The sequence below is a fragment of the Prenolepis imparis genome, unplaced genomic scaffold, assembly GCF_030444845.1.
Source record: "Prenolepis imparis isolate NDT839.2.m4 unplaced genomic scaffold, iyPreImpa1.0 SCAF_1, whole genome shotgun sequence".
NCBI classification, from domain to species: Eukaryota; Metazoa; Arthropoda; class Insecta; order Hymenoptera; family Formicidae; genus Prenolepis; species Prenolepis imparis.
The window spans coordinates 4,359,304-4,378,030 of NW_028141159.1; the positions used below are offsets into that span (position 1 = coordinate 4,359,304).

The window sequence follows — 18,727 nt, forward strand, 5'->3', positions numbered from 1 at the left end:
ATGGTCAACTTTTTATTGTAGATTCAAATGAAGCGATAAATCATCGTCTTAATCAGAATTCACATTTAAATATTGAAATTTTACAAAATCTTGAATGTATAATGCGAAATAATAACATATTTGCACAGTCATATCAAATGATGGGTGAAGAACTAGAAAATCAACGGCAATTTGCAATAGAATCAGGTCAATTGTTACCAGAATTACAATTATTATTTACTTTAAAACCAGGAATGGATCGACGTCGATATAATTTTCAAAGAACTAATGAAGTTGCTGCTGTTTTTTATACAACTGCTGATGGAGAAATTCCAGACTCATACGTTACTATATGTAATAAAAACACTAAAACTTTACAAAAAGTTAGTATTATGGATCCAAATGTTGAACCATGGGTATATCCTTTATTTTATCCATACGGCACTCAAGGATGGCATCGTGATTTAAAAAAATTAAATAGTAATAGACGAATAACTAGAGGACAGTATATTAAATATCGTATGGCTATTCGTGATGAATTTAATGTCTTTTTATTAGGACGTCGCTTATTTCAGCAATGGCTTGTAGATAGTTATGTAAAAATAGAAAAAGATAGAATTGATTACTGTAAAAATCATCAAAAAGAATTACGTACCGAAACATATCAAGGCTTAAGAGATTATTTACAAACTACAGCGAATAACTTAAATGGACGTATTGGAAAAATGGTTATACTTCCTTCCACATTTATTGGGTCACCGCGTAATATGTTGCAAAATTATCAAGATGCAATGGCAATTGTTAGTAAATTTGGTAAGCCAGATCTTTTTATTACAATGACTTGCAATCCAAAATGGCGTGAAATCGAAGAAAATCTATTGCCTGGTCAACAAGCTTCTGATAGACCTGACATTTGTGCTCGTGTTTTTAATATTAAAAAAGATTATTTAATTGATTTAATCGTTAAGCAAAAATTTTTTGGTGAAGTAGCAGCGTTTGTGTATGTTATTGAATTTCAAAAACGTGGTTTGCCACATATTCATATGTTAATTACTTTAAAATACAATTTTAAAATAACAACTTCACAAATTGTTGATAAATATATTTCTGCTGAAATTCCTGATCCATGTGAAAATCGTACTTTACATGATATAATCATGAAACATATGATTCATGGACCTTGTGGTGATTGGTGTTTGATAGATGGACGTTGTTCGAAACACTATCCGAAATCTTTTCTTGAAGAAACTAAAATGGATGAAGATGCTTATCCTTATTATCGTCGACGAAATAATGGAAAAAATTTTGAACGTCCTGGTGGATATGTAGTTGATAATCGTTATGTTGTTCCATATTGTCCTACTTTATCAATTATATTTAACAGTCATATAAATGTTGAAGTAGTTTCAAGTATTAAATCAGTTAAATATCTATATAAATATATTTATAAAGGACATGATGTTGCTGCTATAACTATTGAACCAATAACAGAAAGTGTTGTTATTGATCATGATGAGATACATAATTACATCGAAGCTCGTTATGTTGGACCTGTTGAAGCTAGCTGGCGTATTCTTGGTAAAAAACTACAAGATAAAAGTCATGCTATAACACGTTTACCAGTTCATCTTCCTAATGAGCAAAATATTATAATTGAAAATGATAACATTGATGATGCAATGACTTCTGCTTTAGATCAAGTTACTATGTTAATAGATTATTTTTCATTAAACTTACGAGATGAAGAAGCAAGACAATACTTATATATAGAAATTCCACGCTATTATACATTTAAAAAAGAGAAAATTAATGGCAGAAATGTCTCGCGTTGGGTCAAACGTAAAAGTCATTTTAATTGTATAGGACGAATGTATTCCGTTAGTCCAACACAAATAGAATTATTTCATTTACGATTATTGTTACTCACAGTAAAAGGGGCCACAAGTTTTAACGATTTAAGAACTGTAAATGAAGAATTTTGTCAATCATTTTCAGCGGCATGTTTAGCTTTAGGTTTAATCGAAGATGATGATGAATGGAAAAGAGCTATGAATGAAGCTGTTGGATGGATGATGCCACGACAACTTCGTAGATTATTTGTACGTATATTATTACATTGTCAACCATTACATCCTGAAGAGTTGTGGGAAAACTTTAAAGTAGCAATGTCTGAGGATTATGTTCGACAGTTTGGTATGTTACAAGCACAAAATAAAGTATATGTACAAATTAATAGTATGCTTTGTGCTGAAGGTAAAAGTTTTGTTAATTTTCCACAAATGGAACAATTAACTAAAAATGACAAAGAAGAGGATTACATGGCATTTGAAGAAGCTATGGAAATAGGCACCAAACAATATAAACAATTAAATAATAAACAGAAAGAGATCGTCGATCTTATATTAAATGAATTAGACAATAATATCTCTAATAATTGTTTTTATATTGATGGTCCAGGTGGATCAGGTAAAACATATATATATACAACTATCTATTATTTAGCTAGAATTAAAAATAAACATGTATGTACAATGGCATTTACGGGTATTGCAGCTACGTTATTACCTTTTGGAAAAACAGTCCATAAGATATTTGGATTACCAGTTCCATTATTTGCTGATTCATCATCAACTATTAAAATCCAATCAAAAGAAGCTCAATATTTAAAAGAAGTTGATATTTTTATTTGGGATGAAGCACCAATGGCACCACGATATGCTTTAGAAATAATGGATCGAACATTGCGTGATATTATGAATAATGATATTCCTTTTGGTGGAAAAATTGTTTTATTAGGTGGTGATTTTAGACAACTTTTGCCTATTAAAGTACATGCTACTCGAAGTGAAATTGTAAATCTTTCTATTAAGTTTAGTTCTCTTTGGAAGCATTTCGTAAAATTCTCTTTAATACAAAATATGCGAGTTCTTCCAGAAGAAATTGAATTTGCAAAGTTTTTATTAGATATGGGAGACGGTTTATTAAACGATTTTAATGATAACTTACAGATTCCTGAATGTTGTGTGACACCTATTAATGCTGATATTGTGGAAGATATATACGGCGAGTTAATAAGAAAAAAGGAGTTTGCTAAAGTAGCTAAATGTGCAATACTTTCTGCAAGAAATATTGATGTAGATGAAATTAATAAGAAAGTTGTTGAATTATTAGATATAACTAATGAACGAATTTATACAAGTGTAGACAGCGCTGTAAATAATGACAATGGTGATATTGGTGAAGCTTTGTTACCAGAATATTTAAATAGTTTATCTCCATCATCTCTTCCTCCACATGAATTACGTTTAAGACCGAATTGTATCATTATGTTGATTCGAAATCTTAGTATCAATGAAGGTCTTTGTAATGGTACTAGATTAATGGTTATAGAACTTGCAGATCATTTATTAAAGTGCAAAATTTTAACAGGTGATAAAATAGGAGATATTATTTTTTTAAATCGAATAACATTATATTGTGAAAATGTATATCCTTTTACTTTTTCCAGAAGACAATTTCCAATAAAATTAGCTTTTGCCATGACGATTAATAAATCACAAGGACAGACGTTTGATAGAATTGGATTAGATCTTCGCAAAGATGTTTTTAATCATGGACAACTTTATGTTGCTTTTTCGCGAGTTCGTTCTTGGCAAGCATTAAAAGTTTATCTTGATAATCAACGAAATAACAAATTTGTTAAAAATTATGTATATACAGAAATATATATTTAATTTTTTGTTTTTTACATGTGATAAAAAACAATTTTTTTAAAATAATAATAATAATAATTTGATCAGGGAATATATAAAAATTTTTTACAAATATAAATTTTAATATTGGAAAATTTTACATTTTATTTACTAATAAAATGTAGTGTTTAACGGAAATAATGTAAATATTTCTATTAACACAAAAATATTTAATATTTTTATTTTATATTATTTTACTTTATTTTATATTTTATATATTATTTTATAACAAAAATGATTATATAATAAGATAATGATAACTTAATGTATTTTGCAAAAATAATATTAAGACACTATATATATATATATATATATATATGTATATGTATGTATGTATACAGGGTATCCGGTAATAGTCGCATCAACCGTCGTGAGCAGGTAGAGCACGTTAAACTGAATAGAAAAATCTTATACCATTTTGCTAAATTCGCAATAATTATTAAATTATTAATTAAAATATTTAAGCAAATGAGCGGTTGGAAAGCGGTAGGCCGGACTCGGTGGGCATGTCAAATGGCTGTCGTTTAGTATCAAAAGTATCATCTTACTTTTCGGCGCCGCTACATTGCTCGCCACTTGCTGCATGACGCCGCCTCTCGATCAAATAATGCTTTTGTTAATAAGCGACTTAAACAAATAAGTTATTCGACACCGAGTCCAGCCTACTGCTTTCCACCCGCTCATTCGCTTAGATATTTTAATTAATAACTCAATAATTATTACGAATTTAGCAAAATGGTATAAGATTTTTCTATTCGATATAACGTGCTCTACCCGCCCAAAACGGTTGATGCGACTATTACCGGACACACTGTATACAGGGTGTCTCATAATTCGCGCCCCACCCGTCAGGGGCAGGTAGAGCAGGTCCAACTGAGTAAGACAGTCCTTTACCGTTTTGCGATTTTCTCAATAATAAAGGAGAAATTAATTAATAAAGTTCGGCCAATCCAAGCGAGTGATAGCGTGCGACGAGAAGAGACAGTCCATATACACTGTTTCTATGCGCGCGGCGGAGGGATAGGAGGCCGCGCGCGGCGAAGCGATAGGAGTCCGCGCTTGACAAAAGACTGACGGTGTATGTATGCACATGTGTGATCTGGAGCTTTACGTCGAACTCCTCCTACCCCTCCACCGCGCGCTTAGAAACGTATAATTATATGGGCTGTCTCTTCTCGCCGCGCGCTATCACTCGCTTAGATTGGCCGAACTTTATTAATTAATTTCTCCTTTATTATTGAGAAAATCGCAAAACGGTAAAGGACTTTCTTACTCAGTGTGACCTGCTCTACCTGCCCCTGACGGGTGGGGCGCGAATTATGAGACACCCTGTATATATATATATATATACAGGGTGTCTCATAATTCGCGCCCTGTATATATATATATATATATATATATATATATATATATACAGGATGTCCGGTAATAGTTATTACCACCATTATAAAATTAAAATAGTTATAACTACCTTTATAAAATTAAAATATAAAATAACTCGTAAACTATTCACTTTTTGACCATCTTACCCTTATAATTTTTTATGCAGAATATTGTGAAGAATCAATTTATGTAAGAAAAATATGATGGTTCCATTTAAAACATTCAATGTGACATTAATTTGTTTATAAAAAAAATTTTTTTTTAATTTTCTATTGCATGTTAAACCTTGCGTAAAGCAGATTAATTTTCACTGTATAAACTTTTCTTTAAACTGGCGGTAACATAAGGTCAAAGTCAAGTCTGTTTACTATTTACGTTTTTAGTGAATCTTCCTCGATAGCAAAGAATTACGCTGTAGAAGCTTAAAAATTGTTGATTTTGAATTGAAAAAATGTAACATAAAGTAAAATTGTATGCAATCATTAAATTATTGTTAAATTTATTGACGGTTACAAACTGGTAAATTTCTGATTAATGACATTTTTTGTTAGATTATTGTAAGTGCCCTAAAAATCGTGGCGATCCTTACGAATATAATCTTTATGAAATTAAAATATAAAATATCTCGTAAACTATTCACTTTTTTATCATCCTACCCTTATAATTTTTTATGCAGAATATTGTAAAGAATCAATTTATGTAAAAAAAATATGATGGTTCCATTTAAGAAATTTAATGTGACATTAATTTGTTTATAAAAAAAATTATTTTTCTAAATTTTCTATTGCATGTTAAAGCTTGCGTAAAGCAGATTAATTTTCACTGTATAAACTTTTTTTTAAATAAGCGGAAATGTTCCAAAAATCGTGGCGACCGTTACGTGAATCACTCTGTATATATATATAGCTCTTGAGATAAGCTACAAGAATATGCAATGAAAACTTACAAAACTTAAAAGCTGGTGGGCTCTTTCATTTTTTTGTATTATATTTGCAGATTCTCTTTACATCTTTTTCTAAGAAAAAGATATCCTTACTTTATTTTAACAAAACTATTAAAAAAAAGCATTTGATCCATAGAAATTAATCCTTTAATCGTAATAATTAAATAATGATTTTTATAAGTGTTTTTATGGATACAAATAAAATTAATAACACTAATCTGATTTGAAAAAAAATTCTTGGTTAATCCATTAATAGAAACAATAACGATAATATATTTAAATAGTATTTCCACGAATTTGTTACTCATCTTTAATATTAAAATTTTAAATTGTTTGTATTTTTTAATTCTTTAATTATATCTCACGTATGAACATGTAAGAAATGAGCGCAATATAATTTTATCATCATATCTATATACATAAGGTGAACCATTTTAAATAATACGGTTAATTAACTAAGCGAAATATCGAAAAATGTTTCAAACAAAAATTGTATGACTGCAAGGGGGCCATAAGATAGTGACAATAATTTGACCTTGGAAAATCAGTTGAAGATTATGTGAAGATCACCGTCAATTTCTTAAATGGAACTACCTATTTTTCATTGCATATTCTTGTAGCTTATCTCAAGAGCTTTCCAAAACCCTATAATAAAGTATTTTTTCATTAAGTACTTTTTGAGTTATAAAGATTCGAAGTTGACAATTTTTTGACATAAAATGTAACATATATTGTAAAATATTCAGTTCTCGGTAATCACCTTAATACTTTTTTTCAAAATGGAATAATGAGACCAATCAATTGGTGTAAAAAAATACATAGTTATAAAATATAAAAAATACATAGCTTATAAAAAAAAGTATGCAGCTATGTATGTTAAATATTACATATTTTTTTAAAACAATCATCTGTTTTCTTTATACCAATTGATTGATCTTATTATACTGTGCAAGAAAGTATTAAGGTATGATTATCGAAAACTGAATATTTTACGAGATATTTTATATTTTATGTCCAAAAATTGTGAACTTGAAACCTCTATAACTCAAAGAGTATAACTCCATAAAAAGATATTTTATTATAGAGTTTTGAAAAGCTCTTAAGATAAGCTATAAGAATATGCAATAAAAAATAGATGATTCCATTTAAGAAATTGACGGTGACCTTCACATAACCTTTAACTGACTATCCAAGGTCAAATCATTGTCACTATCTTATGGCCCCTTTGCAGCCATACAACTTTTGTTTGAAACATTTTTCGATATTTCGCTTAGTTTACGAGAAAATTGACCGTATTGTTTAAAATGGCCTACCCTGTATATATATATATATATATAGGGTGATTCACGTAACAGTTTCGCCACGATTTTTGGGACATTTCCGCCTGTTCAAAAAAAAGTTTATACAGTGAAAATTAATCTGCTTTACGCAAGCTTTAACATGCAATAGAAAATTTAAAAAAAATTTTTTTTTTATAAACAAATTAATGTCAACTTGAATTTTTTAAATGGAACCATCATATATTTATTTACATAAATTGATTCTTCACAATATTCTGCATAAAAATTTATAAGGGTAGGATGATAAAAAAGTGAATAGTTTACGAGATATTTTATATTTTAATTTCATAAAGGTGATACTCGTAAGGATCGCCACGATTTTTAAGGCGCTTACAATAATCTGACAAAAAATGTTATTAATCAGAAATTTACCAGTTTGTAACCAGCTTGTAAGTCTGCTTAAGGTAAATTTTCGGTTTACATCAAATCATAGTTTATTAACTTAAAATACAATAATATATTAAAATAAAATAATAGCATAAATTATACAAATGCTAATATATCTGTATATATATATATATATATATATATATATATATATATATATACAGATATATTAGCATTTATATAATTTATGCTATTATTTTATTTGTGATATCAAGTATATCAATTGTAATAAATAAATAGCGCGCGCGTAGCGCGCGCCTGTATTGTTCTAGTCTATGATAAAAAAGAAACTAAGTGGAAGCCACGCAAAAAAGGTGGTGACAAAATAATTTCAAGACTCTATACAGTAAGCATAAAAGATATTGAGAGATTTTATCTCCGTGTTCTTCTACTACATGTGGTTGGAGCTAAACGTTTTGAAGATTTGAGAACTGTAAATGGAGTTCTTTATGACACGTTTAAGAATGCAGCAATTGCAAAAAATTTGGTAGAAGCTGATGATCTTTGGGAAAAAACGATGGAGGACGCAACAGAATCAAATATGCCTGTACAACTTCGAGAACTATTTGCCTACATTTGCATCTTTGGAACTCCAATAGATGTACCAACTATTTGAAATAAATACAAAGATTTCATGATTGAGGACTTTGTACATAACAATGTTGTTAATCCTGAAAATATGGCTTTAAACCACATACAAGAAATTCTGATAAATAATGGAAGTAGTTGTGAGAACTTCCAATTGCCAAATCCAACTGCAGTAAATATTTACATAACAGAGTATAATGTGGATGAAGAAAGAATCCGTGGTGATTATTTATTATCGACACTAAATGCTGAGCAAAAGCAAGTGTACGATATGGTCATGCAAGCGATTGAAAATGAAAATGAACCTCAGCGTTTATTTTTTATTGACGGGTTTGCAGGAAGTGGTAAAACCTATCTATTTAACACATTTTTGAGTGTTATTCGAGGAAGAAACGAAATAGTTCTTCCATGTGCTTCAACTGGAATTGCAGCCACACTTCTAAAAGGAGGAAGAACCTATCATTCGATGTTCAAGCTTTCAATCCCAATTGATGATGGAGCTAAATCTAATATCAGAGGAAATTCTCAAGCTGCACGAGAACTAATCACTGCAAAACTAATCATATGGGATGAGGTGAGCATGACTGTTGGACATGCTTTAACAGCAGTTGATAAACTCTTGAGGGATTTGATGAAGAATCCTCGACCATTTGGAGGAAAAGTAATTTTATTTGCAGGAGATTTCAGACAAAATCTTCCGGTAGTGCCACATGCACAGAAAGCAGCCATTATTGAGTCGACTGTAAAATAAATATGGAGGAATGTAACTCAGATAAAACTAAAGCAAAATATGAGAACTGGGAATGAAAAGGAATTTGCAAATTGGCTAATGCAACTTGGAGATGGTAAATTGTACAATACAGATGGACTAGATCTCGATACAATTGAAATAGAAGATTTTATATCAAAAGAATCAATTATTAGTGAGATTTTTGGTGATAGAATCACCAAGGAACAGATCAGAGAAAATCAAGATCGAGCGATCCTTTGTCCTAAGAATGAGAATACATTCAAAATTAATGATGAAATCCTTCGTTTAATGGAAGGAGAAGAAAAGGAATATTTCTCAATCGATTCCATTGTGAGTGATGATCGACAGGAGCAATTGAATTTTCCGACTGAGTTTTTAAACTCTGTGACACCTTCTGGGATGTCAGTTCATCAACTTAAAATAAAAGTGAATGCAATAGTTATCCTATTAAGGAATTTAAATACTAAGAAAGGACTCTGCAATGGCACAAGATTTATTGTAACTGATTTGAAACCTAATCTTATTTATGCGGAGGTTCTAACTGGTCCTTCAAAAGGTCAGATTGTGTTCATTCCAAGGATTGATTTTCTACCAAATGATACGGAAATTCCATTCAAGCTTAAACGGAGACAGTTTCCTATTCGAGTGTCATTTGCTATGACAATAAATAAATCTCAAGGACAAACTTTAGAAAAAGTAGGGATTTATCTTCCACATCCTGTATTTGCTCATGATCAACTCTATGTAGCATTCTCTAGAGCAACAAAAAGAGAAAATGTCAAAATTAAGATCGATGAAATAAGCAATCAAGGGCATCTCATTCAGGAAAATCCAAAATCTTTTACAAAAAATGTCGTATACAGAGAGGTTTTATAAATTGAAGAATTAGAAAATTGTATGAGAGCTAATAATATAGCGGGTCAGCGGTGGGTAATTCAGTCGTAAAAGAAATCTTTGTAAGTAAATAATAGAAAATATAAGAAATATTATATGACAAGTAAAATATTTATGAGAATGCTCTATTATATGAACTTCAGCTCGACATAATCTAAAAAATTATATTAATTGCAGATATAAATTAAATATTTATCTATTATATATATATTTTTTTAATTTTTCGTATCTTATATATCTATATATTTCATATAAATATATATATATGTATATATATAAGAAAGCTTCGAGGCCCGCGCGAAGCGCGGGCCGAAAAGCTAGTTATCAATAATATAAATATTTTATTAATATTTTGTAAGATGTTTGTGATAGTACGTAACAAAAGAAACTGTGCGGTTTTGTTTTATATAAAGTTTATATATAATAAATAATATATACTTATATATAAAAAATTTTTCTTTTACATTTTTCCTGCAATTTTGAATGGCTATTTTGACAACAGTTATATAACACGAATGCCTTTTTATCGAACACGTTTTTAGGACTACGGTCAATTTCCGATTTATTTGTTTTCCTTTTCCTTTTACGACAGAAATCCGTTAAAAGGGTGTGGCGATAAATACCACAACCCGAAATAAAATTTATTTTATATATTTCAATTTTATTTTAAAATATGAAAACGGATTTAGGACGAAGGTCGGTGACCAAATATACATGTATATAAAAGACAACGAGCGAAACAATAAAACGGAACAGGTAACGAAAGACAAAGTTTCAAAACAAGCAAAATATAACAGAGGACAGCTTAACCGATATAGGAGAAAAACGAAGAAGCGATAGCTTGACACTCGCTCGACAAACTCGCAAAAGAACGGACAAATATTTTGATATCGCGCGAACGAGAATTATACTTTGCGATCATTATAAGATCTTTATATATAATATTTAAAGTTCGAGTATTAAAGTGAATAATTATTACATACGTCTCTTAATTTATTAAAACCATCTCACCTAAATAACGAACAAGTAAAATCCGCCAAAAGGGAAAGGAAAACGAATTAATTGGAAATTGGTCGATGTAGCTCTAAAACGCGTTCGATAAAAAGGAATTAGTGTGTTATATAACTGTTTTATAACAATATTATAACAAAAAAACCAATAGTATAGTATATAACAATTCTATTACAAACAAAATAACAGCGTTATATAACTGTTCAATATGTTATATTATAATTATATTATTTCCCCACAACTTATATAACTATTATATAACATTTAGGTTATTTTGATTATAGTTATATAACATTTTTTAACAAATTATATTTCTATTATATAATTGTAATTTTGTTTGAGTGGGAAATTACAACTTACATGTATCTTACATGTAAAATATACGTTATATTACTTCTTACATTCTGTTTCATTACGGCAATGTAACAGTTATATATCTGTGTTTGCTGGGGTGTAATTATATTTGTTTACTGGTGGATACTGATCGTTTACTGAGGTAAAAGGGGGGAACAAATTAATATTTTCCCTCTTTTATCTCAGAAAACGGATCAGTGTTTGCCAGTGTACATACAGCAATATAAATCAAAAATAAATATTCTTTCAGTTTTCTATACAATTGTTATTAATTATTTATTAATTATACACGCGTAATAATTGTCCGAAGTATGTTCAATAAAGATTCAAATTTCGTCCATAAAAGATCCAAAATTCGTCCATTTGGTCCATAATTCGTTCATTTAAGATCCAAAATTTGTTCATTAGATCCATAGTTCGTTCATTTCAGATCCATAATTGGTCCATTAACGTCCAGTAAAAGACATCTTATGGATGTACACTGGAGTTGCAAACGGACATACAGTGGACGTCCTATAGACATCCACTGTGTTCGATATGGACATCCGATGGAAGTACACAATGTCCAGCATGTACGTTCGTCGTACATACATAGGACGTACTTGTGCTTATTGGGTGGCCACGTCGCAGGGCCGAAAATAGAGTTCACTGTAAACCATTTAATTTGATATATATTTGTTATGGTCTATCTCTTCTAGTTTAAAAGATAAAAGGGGATGGCCACTTTTGGTGGGACACCCTGTATAATAATATTTATATATTCGTATATTTTTAAAAAAACGTATAAATTTTACTTTTTAGATATTACTAAGAAATCGGTTACAAAAAATATATTTGCAGAGGAATCTGCAAATATTATTGATTTCGACGGAGATAAATCTTTTTCTTATAGTATGAATAATTGTTTTCATAAATACTAATCTTTCCTATACGTTTTTATTTAAAAAGTGATATAATATATACATTATTATATAATATTTAATACTAAATTATACACAGTAATCATTGGTCTATATTTTTTTTCAGAATTTAAGAAACAAATTTTAAGCAAATTGAATAAAATTATATACAAACTTGATATTGTAGAGAATAGAATTAATATACTCGATGAGAAAATGCAATTTTCCAATAATATCAATGAAAAATGTAATATACAATTCCCAATATCTACATTAACACATTTTGAAGAACAGTTACAAGATATCAAATTCAGGAATCAAGTGGTACACATACTTATAATTTAATATATTTCTAATATTTTATATATTTTTTCTAATATTTTAAATATATTTTTAATATATTTTAATTTATAATAATGAGATTATTGTATATATATATATATATATATATATATATATATATATAAGAATTGTACTATACTTAATAATTTATAACCACATTGTGTGTATGCGAATATTTAACTAGTTTGGAATTATTAATTAGTACAATTTTTATGTAAAATAATCTATTTTTATTACTCATAAAGTTTCTATCTTTTCTAGATTAATGTGTTTAAACTCGTTGGTGGAAATACAGCTCATATCATGATTCGTATTAAAAAAGGCGACAACTAATGTGTTTGCCCAAAATTTTAGTTGGGCTGGGAAGAAAAATAAACGCAGTTTCAAAGACTTGGGCCTTGCAGGAGTGGTTATACGTGAGTTCATATTTTAAAGTAAATTATTAAAATTAATTTATTTTAAATTAAATCAAATTTTCAAATAAAATAAAAGTTTTGTTTAAGACACTATATGTATATAATTAATTTTATTGCATTTATATTTGTGAAACACTTTTATAGAAGCTGTTCGTACAACATTTAGCCACATGACTGACAGCGATATTGCAGAGTATACATCGAAATGGCTGGCTCAAGCTTCTTTAAGGAATCAAAGAGAATGGTATATTTGTTTAATACGACAAAAACATCTTTAATTATTTATTAAAAGATATTTTTAATTGCATTTGTGAAAAAATGTACAAAAATGTTATTTTTTTAAATAATACTGAATTTTTTATCATATTTATAATTTAATTTAATATTATTCTATAAATAAAAATTACTTTCTAATTGATTTACACAGATGCAATATATATATGTATATTTTTTATTGCATTTTATGAAAAATATCATAACAATTTTGTGTTTATATATGTGTGTAAAGTTATTTAGCTATTTTTTAAAATTCTTGTCTTTCAATTTATTTCAGCAAAACTGAAAAAATTCAAAAAAATGACAAGTCCGATGATTCTCTGACCTCGCATCTAGCATGATGGATAAGAATGCAAATCCTGAGAAAAAGGGCGGATTAAACGGTGCAAAATTAAATGCTCCATCAAACAGCGCGGTTGATAAAATGAGATGCAATATGAATCTTCGACATTGAGGAAGGCTGAATCCTCGTCGGTTCTGTGCGAAAGCGACATCATCGAGGAAACGAGAACGCGCGAGCGCAACATCGTGGGAAAAGTCAATCCGGAAAAATTGTGGCTTCTGCGATGCGATTCGAAAATTGATCTCGTGATTAATATTAAATAATTTATGCTCACTTTTCTTGTTTAATATATTATGGAAATATTCATTTAACTTTTGATTGTTCTAAAAAATTCTTAAGTACCCATACAGCACCAAAGCTTCCAGATATATTGCAACAACGTTACATCGTTGCAAGTTGCAATGTAATGTAACAGAGATATTATAGAAACATTGAAATTGTAATATAACATTAGCAATGTTTCAGAAATATTGATATTTTAATATAACATTAGTAATATTTCAGAAACATTGATATTGTAATATATAACATTAGCAATGTTTCAGAAATATTGATATTGTAATATAATATTAGTAATATTTCAGAAACATTGATGTTGTAATATATAACATTAGCAATGTTTCAGAAATATTGATATTGTAATATAACATTAGTAATATTTCAGAAACATTGATATTGTAATATATAACATTAGCAATGTTTCAGAAATATTTATATTGTAATATAACATTAGTAATATTTCATAAATATTACAAAAAAATAATATTATAAATTTAAAGAAAAAACAATTTTGAAAAAAAAAGATTTATATACAGATCTAAAAATTTATATTTGTTATTCTCAGAAAGACAATTTTATAAAATAAAATTGTTTTGAATTATTTTAATTATTAATAACATATAAATATACAAAAATATAAAAGCAATTATTAATTAAAATTTTTATTTTAGAAAGAAATATAACGAGAAATTAAAGAAATATAATTGATGTATATATTTAATAAAGAAAAAGTATAATTAACGCGCCAATTATCGGTTATATATATATATATATATATATATATATATAAAAAGTAAAGGTTTTTTAGCAGACATAATTCTGGCTGCGCGCACATCCTGATGGTTGCGCGCGCCGCGTCTATTATGCCGTTGGTTGGTCGCTTGCTAACACGAGGTGCTTATGTATGCGCGATACTGAAGCGAGATCACGCGATTGTGTGCCGCGTGGTCGACCCGGCGAAAACAAGGAACAGGGGGGCTATTCTCGAAATGATGTGTATGCGCAAGTACTGATTTGCGAGTGCTCGAATTCAAAAGTGTATTCTCGAAACGAAAATACGTATGCACATGATAGCGCATTCGCACATTTTCACTCGCAATGCATCGAGTGGGTAATAAGCACTCGCATCTCTAATTGCGCATACGTTCCGTTAAAGAATAAAAATATATTTATAAAAATAATGGATTTAATAAATCAAGCTATTGTATTAAATGCATTAGAGGCTGCTGAAATTGTTGCAGAACGGAATCCTCGTCAAATTTTTTATGAACGTGATTCTTTTGAATTAAGTGATAATAAGTTTATTAAATTATTCAGGCTATCCAAAAATTTAGTTAATGAATTCATTGATGATGTCCAACCATTTATGCAGCAACCATCGAGAAAATCTTCTTTAAGTATACAAAGGAAGGTATAAGACACGATATATTTTTATAATTTGGCCTCAAACATAATTTATTTATTCTAATAATTTATTTATATATTGTTTATTGCCTAGTATTTTCATTGCTAGGTATTTTCTGCATTACGTTTTTTTGCAAGTGGCAGTTATCAAATGGATATAGGTAACAATGTGGACATTGCCGTTAGCCAGTCTTCGATATCAAGAAGTATTCACGAAGTAATTAATGCTGCTAATCATCCTAACGTGATGAATAATTGGATACGATTTCCTCATACTAGAGCAGAACTTAATTATCTGCGTAATGGGTAATTCATCATGTTTCTATATAAATGTAATGAAATATCATATATAAATTATATTACAAAGTGACATAAAGTGATATAATGTTTTTATATTATACATGTAGATTTTATCGGAATCACAGATTCCCAGGTGTTTATGGGTGTATTGATTGGACACATGTTGCAATATTTCCTCCCAAAATTAATGATGAGATTCACCCGGAGCATGCAAATGTTAATCGTAAAGGATACCACTCAATAAATGTTCAGTTAGTATGTACACTTTCTGTAGTAATAAAATTTATATATATATATAAATTTTATTAATGCTTATAAATATATATATGTTTACAATGTATTAATATAAACTTTGATATATATTATATATTTGAATGACTGCATTTTTTTTAGATATGTGATTATCGGTTAAGAATCATTAATGTAAATGCACGATTCCCGGGAAGCTCACATGATGTATATATTTGGAATAATTCAAATGCTAGACAACTAGCGGAACGAATATATACAAGATATGTGAGAGATACATTCTGTTTACTCGGTATATACAATGCAATATATATTTATACAACTTTTTATTCATACGTGTTTACGTACACTTTAAACTTTCATAATAATTGCTTCAATTTGCAGGTGACTCAGGATACCCTTTACGACCATGGTTGCTAACGCCGGTTGCTAACGCGCAGCCGATGACCCCAGAGGCTCGATATAATGAACGACAAATGTCTTGCCGTTCGTTAATTGAAAGGTGTAATGGTCTTTTAAAAATGAGATTTCGTTGTTGCTTAAAGCATCGAGTCTTATACTATTCTCCAGTTATAGCATCTAAAACAATCAACACCTGTGCCGTTCTTCATAATATGTGCATAGCGCATAATATGTCAGATCCATTACCGGAGGAAGGAGACGATATATTAGATTTTGGAATGCACATTAATGACGATATTATACCAGAAATAAGAAATGCACGTAGAGTTAATCCGGATTTAGCAGCCGGCCGTTTAGTGCAAAATCAAATAGTTAGAAACTATTTTACTTAAATTACAATATATTTTATAACGTTTTATCGAGCACCATAAACAGCTAGGCCTCCTCAGCGTGCTTGAAAAGAAATACATATTTTTCTAAACCAAAAAATCGTAGTTGTTATAGTTTTATAATTATTATATATTAAAATTATTGTATAAGATAGAAGAAAAATAAAAGATGAGAGTAAAAGTTAAAAGATAGAGTATTTATTTCTTAACAATCGTTTATTTATTATTAAACAACTTTTATTATATATTATTTGAAATTCTTTTGTTTTACTATGTATGTGTATTAAGTATGTATTATGTGTATTAAATATATGTATTAAGTATGTATATGAAATGTGTGTATTAATGTAATATAGAAGTAATCATAATTTACATACATAATATAGAATCACAACTTATACAACATAAACATTATTCTTTCGTTTTGGTATTTATTTAATACCTAAGTGTTTTTAGTTTTTGGTAAGTACTTTAGTAAATTTTCACAATACAAATATCACAATAAGAAGACGTTCCTTACTTGCAAATAAAAGCATCGACTAGTAACATAATTGCTCATCAATTAAAATTACTTATATGAATAAATATAAATTATTATATCACAGATATATAAATGATTTTAAAATATAAACAAAAAAAACATTTCCTTAAAGATAATAATACTTTTTTAAAACTAAAAGAGAGTTTAAATAAAAAATTAAAAATAATAAAAACTTTACATATTACTTAACACTTAATTACATTATTTTGCAGTTTTCTGTTGCACATTTCTCCGCAACTGTTGCCATTCGCTCCTGAGCTTTAGCAATTCTTTTCTTACATTCTATGCTCTCTTCGCAAAATTTCTTTTTTAAAAGATAAGTATTTTCTGCAGTTTCAGCTATAATACGCGTAGAATCTTTTACTTCATTAACTTTTTGCCTTGAGGATGATTGTTTCGAGTTTTTAAGCATAGATGGATCATAATTTTCGATATTTTCGTCGTTATAATTAATATTTAATGTTTTGGTTGCCTGTACAGTGGAAGTATTTAATGAAGTTTGAATGTCGTTATAATCATCATCAAGGAATTCTACCTCTTCTGTTTCCTCTTCTGTTGGCATGCCATTCAAATTATTCTATAGATGATATAAAAGTAGCAATTTATGATTTTAATTAATAATTAAACTAAGCAAATATATATATGTAAATAAATTTTGATTACAAACCTCCTGTTCATCTAAAATCATGTCCGTACATGATTCCGAAACACCTGCATGACTTAATTAGTGATGATGGAACTAATGTTAATACTTGTTCCTCGTCTGGCGTAAGAATTGCACTGCTTTGTGCTCCACCTCCAGTCTTACGTCGTTCGATGTTTATTTGTGCTTGCTTCGTTTTACTACGAGAGCGATAATCTTGCCAACACTAGAAATAAATTGTATTTTGTTATAAATTTCTGGAATTATTGAGTGATTAATGAATATCCTGTAAATATATAATATATGAAAAAATTAATACATAATTCATTGTAATTACTTTGCGCCATGCTTTCCAATTTTTCTCAGCACCGTTGCAAGCATTCAAAATTTCACTTGCTTCTTGCCATAACTTTGCGGCATGATCATATGTAAAAGTTTTACTAAACTTTCCCGTTACTAATTCTGGATGAACTTTCATAAATTCAATGAGTAAACATCTTTGTTCGTCTGTTATATTATCATTTCTTTTCTTTTTATCCATGGTGTTGTCAGATATCAATCGATGTATGTAAATGTAAAGCAATGAGCAGAACAACTATCAGTTAGGTTAGTATTTGCACTGTTGCCAGATCTAATTCGTGTTCGTAAAGAAGCGTATGCGCACGATTCTGTCTCAGTTTCGAGCACACGAATCTTCTCTTCGAGAATAGCAATCAAAGAGCGTATTCGCAACTTAGACCACTCGAATCGTGCGTATGCGCAAGTTTGCGAGTAATTCGAGAATAGGGCCCCAGGGCACCGATTCTTTAATTAAAATCTAGTGAAAATGCTAAAAGTGAGCAGTTCGAGCGATTCAGTAACT

General features: G+C 29.1%; 4 protein-coding genes, 1 long non-coding RNA gene and 1 pseudogene across 13 annotated transcripts in view; 3 read left to right on the forward strand and 3 right to left on the reverse strand.

Moving 5' to 3' along the window:
- The window catches only part of LOC145939490 (uncharacterized), a 342,686-nt gene that overhangs the window by 81,813 nt on the left and 242,146 nt on the right, over positions 1-18,727 (reverse strand). The window lies entirely within an intron of this gene.
- Positions 1-18,727, forward strand: part of Bi (T-box transcription factor bifid) — a 265,203-nt gene that overhangs the window by 58,225 nt on the left and 188,251 nt on the right. The window lies entirely within an intron of this gene.
- LOC145942871 (uncharacterized) lies at positions 1,560-3,736 on the forward strand. Of its 3 annotated transcripts, none has more exons than XR_014426435.1 (4): positions 1,560-2,445; positions 2,533-2,775; positions 2,988-3,408; positions 3,488-3,736. XR_014426435.1 is itself a non-coding variant. In XM_083049991.1 (3 exons), the coding sequence occupies exons 1-3, from the start codon at positions 1,659-1,661 to the stop codon at positions 2,993-2,995; spliced, it is 1,038 nt and encodes a 345-aa protein (XP_082906117.1). In that variant the 5' UTR covers positions 1,560-1,658; the 3' UTR covers positions 2,996-3,736. The 3 variants fall into 3 exon arrangements, 1 of the variants encoding a protein (XP_082906117.1); XR_014426436.1 differs by having other exon boundaries at positions 1,560-2,172; positions 2,233-2,445; positions 2,988-3,736; XM_083049991.1 differs by having other exon boundaries at positions 2,988-3,736.
- LOC145944199 (uncharacterized) overlaps positions 11,804-18,727 on the reverse strand; it is a 93,500-nt gene continuing 86,576 nt past the window's right edge. The window contains exon 5 of the mRNA XM_083052401.1: positions 11,804-12,030. Coding sequence (XP_082908527.1) covers positions 11,804-12,030 — 227 coding nt within the window. The remainder of the gene's footprint in view (positions 12,031-18,727) is intronic.
- LOC145944204 (uncharacterized) lies at positions 12,099-13,669 on the forward strand (annotated as a pseudogene).
- LOC145942905 (uncharacterized) lies at positions 17,403-18,016 on the reverse strand. The gene is made up of 2 exons (XM_083050077.1): positions 17,890-18,016; positions 17,403-17,799 (listed from the first exon to the last, which is right to left on the reverse strand). Exons 1-2 carry the CDS (start codon positions 17,908-17,910, stop codon positions 17,419-17,421), a joined length of 402 nt encoding a protein of 133 aa, XP_082906203.1. The 5' UTR covers positions 17,911-18,016; the 3' UTR covers positions 17,403-17,418.

What these genes read in the sequence shown, in the direction of transcription:
- LOC145942905 (XM_083050077.1), bottom strand. Translation starts at nt 17,910, where the DNA reads ATGATTTTAGATGAACAGGAG. An exon ending in TGATTTTAGATGAACAGGAG is followed by an intron (nt 17,800 to 17,889) that starts GTTTGTAATCAA and finishes TATCATCTATAG; the next exon opens with AATAATTTGAATGGCATGCC.
- LOC145942871 (XM_083049991.1), top strand. Translation starts at nt 1,659, where the DNA reads ATGACTTCTGCTTTAGATCAAGTTACTATGTTAATAGATTATTTTTCA. An exon ending in TGATGGTCCAGGTGGATCAG is followed by an intron (nt 2,446 to 2,532) that starts GTAAAACATATA and finishes CGGGTATTGCAG; the next exon opens with CTACGTTATTACCTTTTGGA.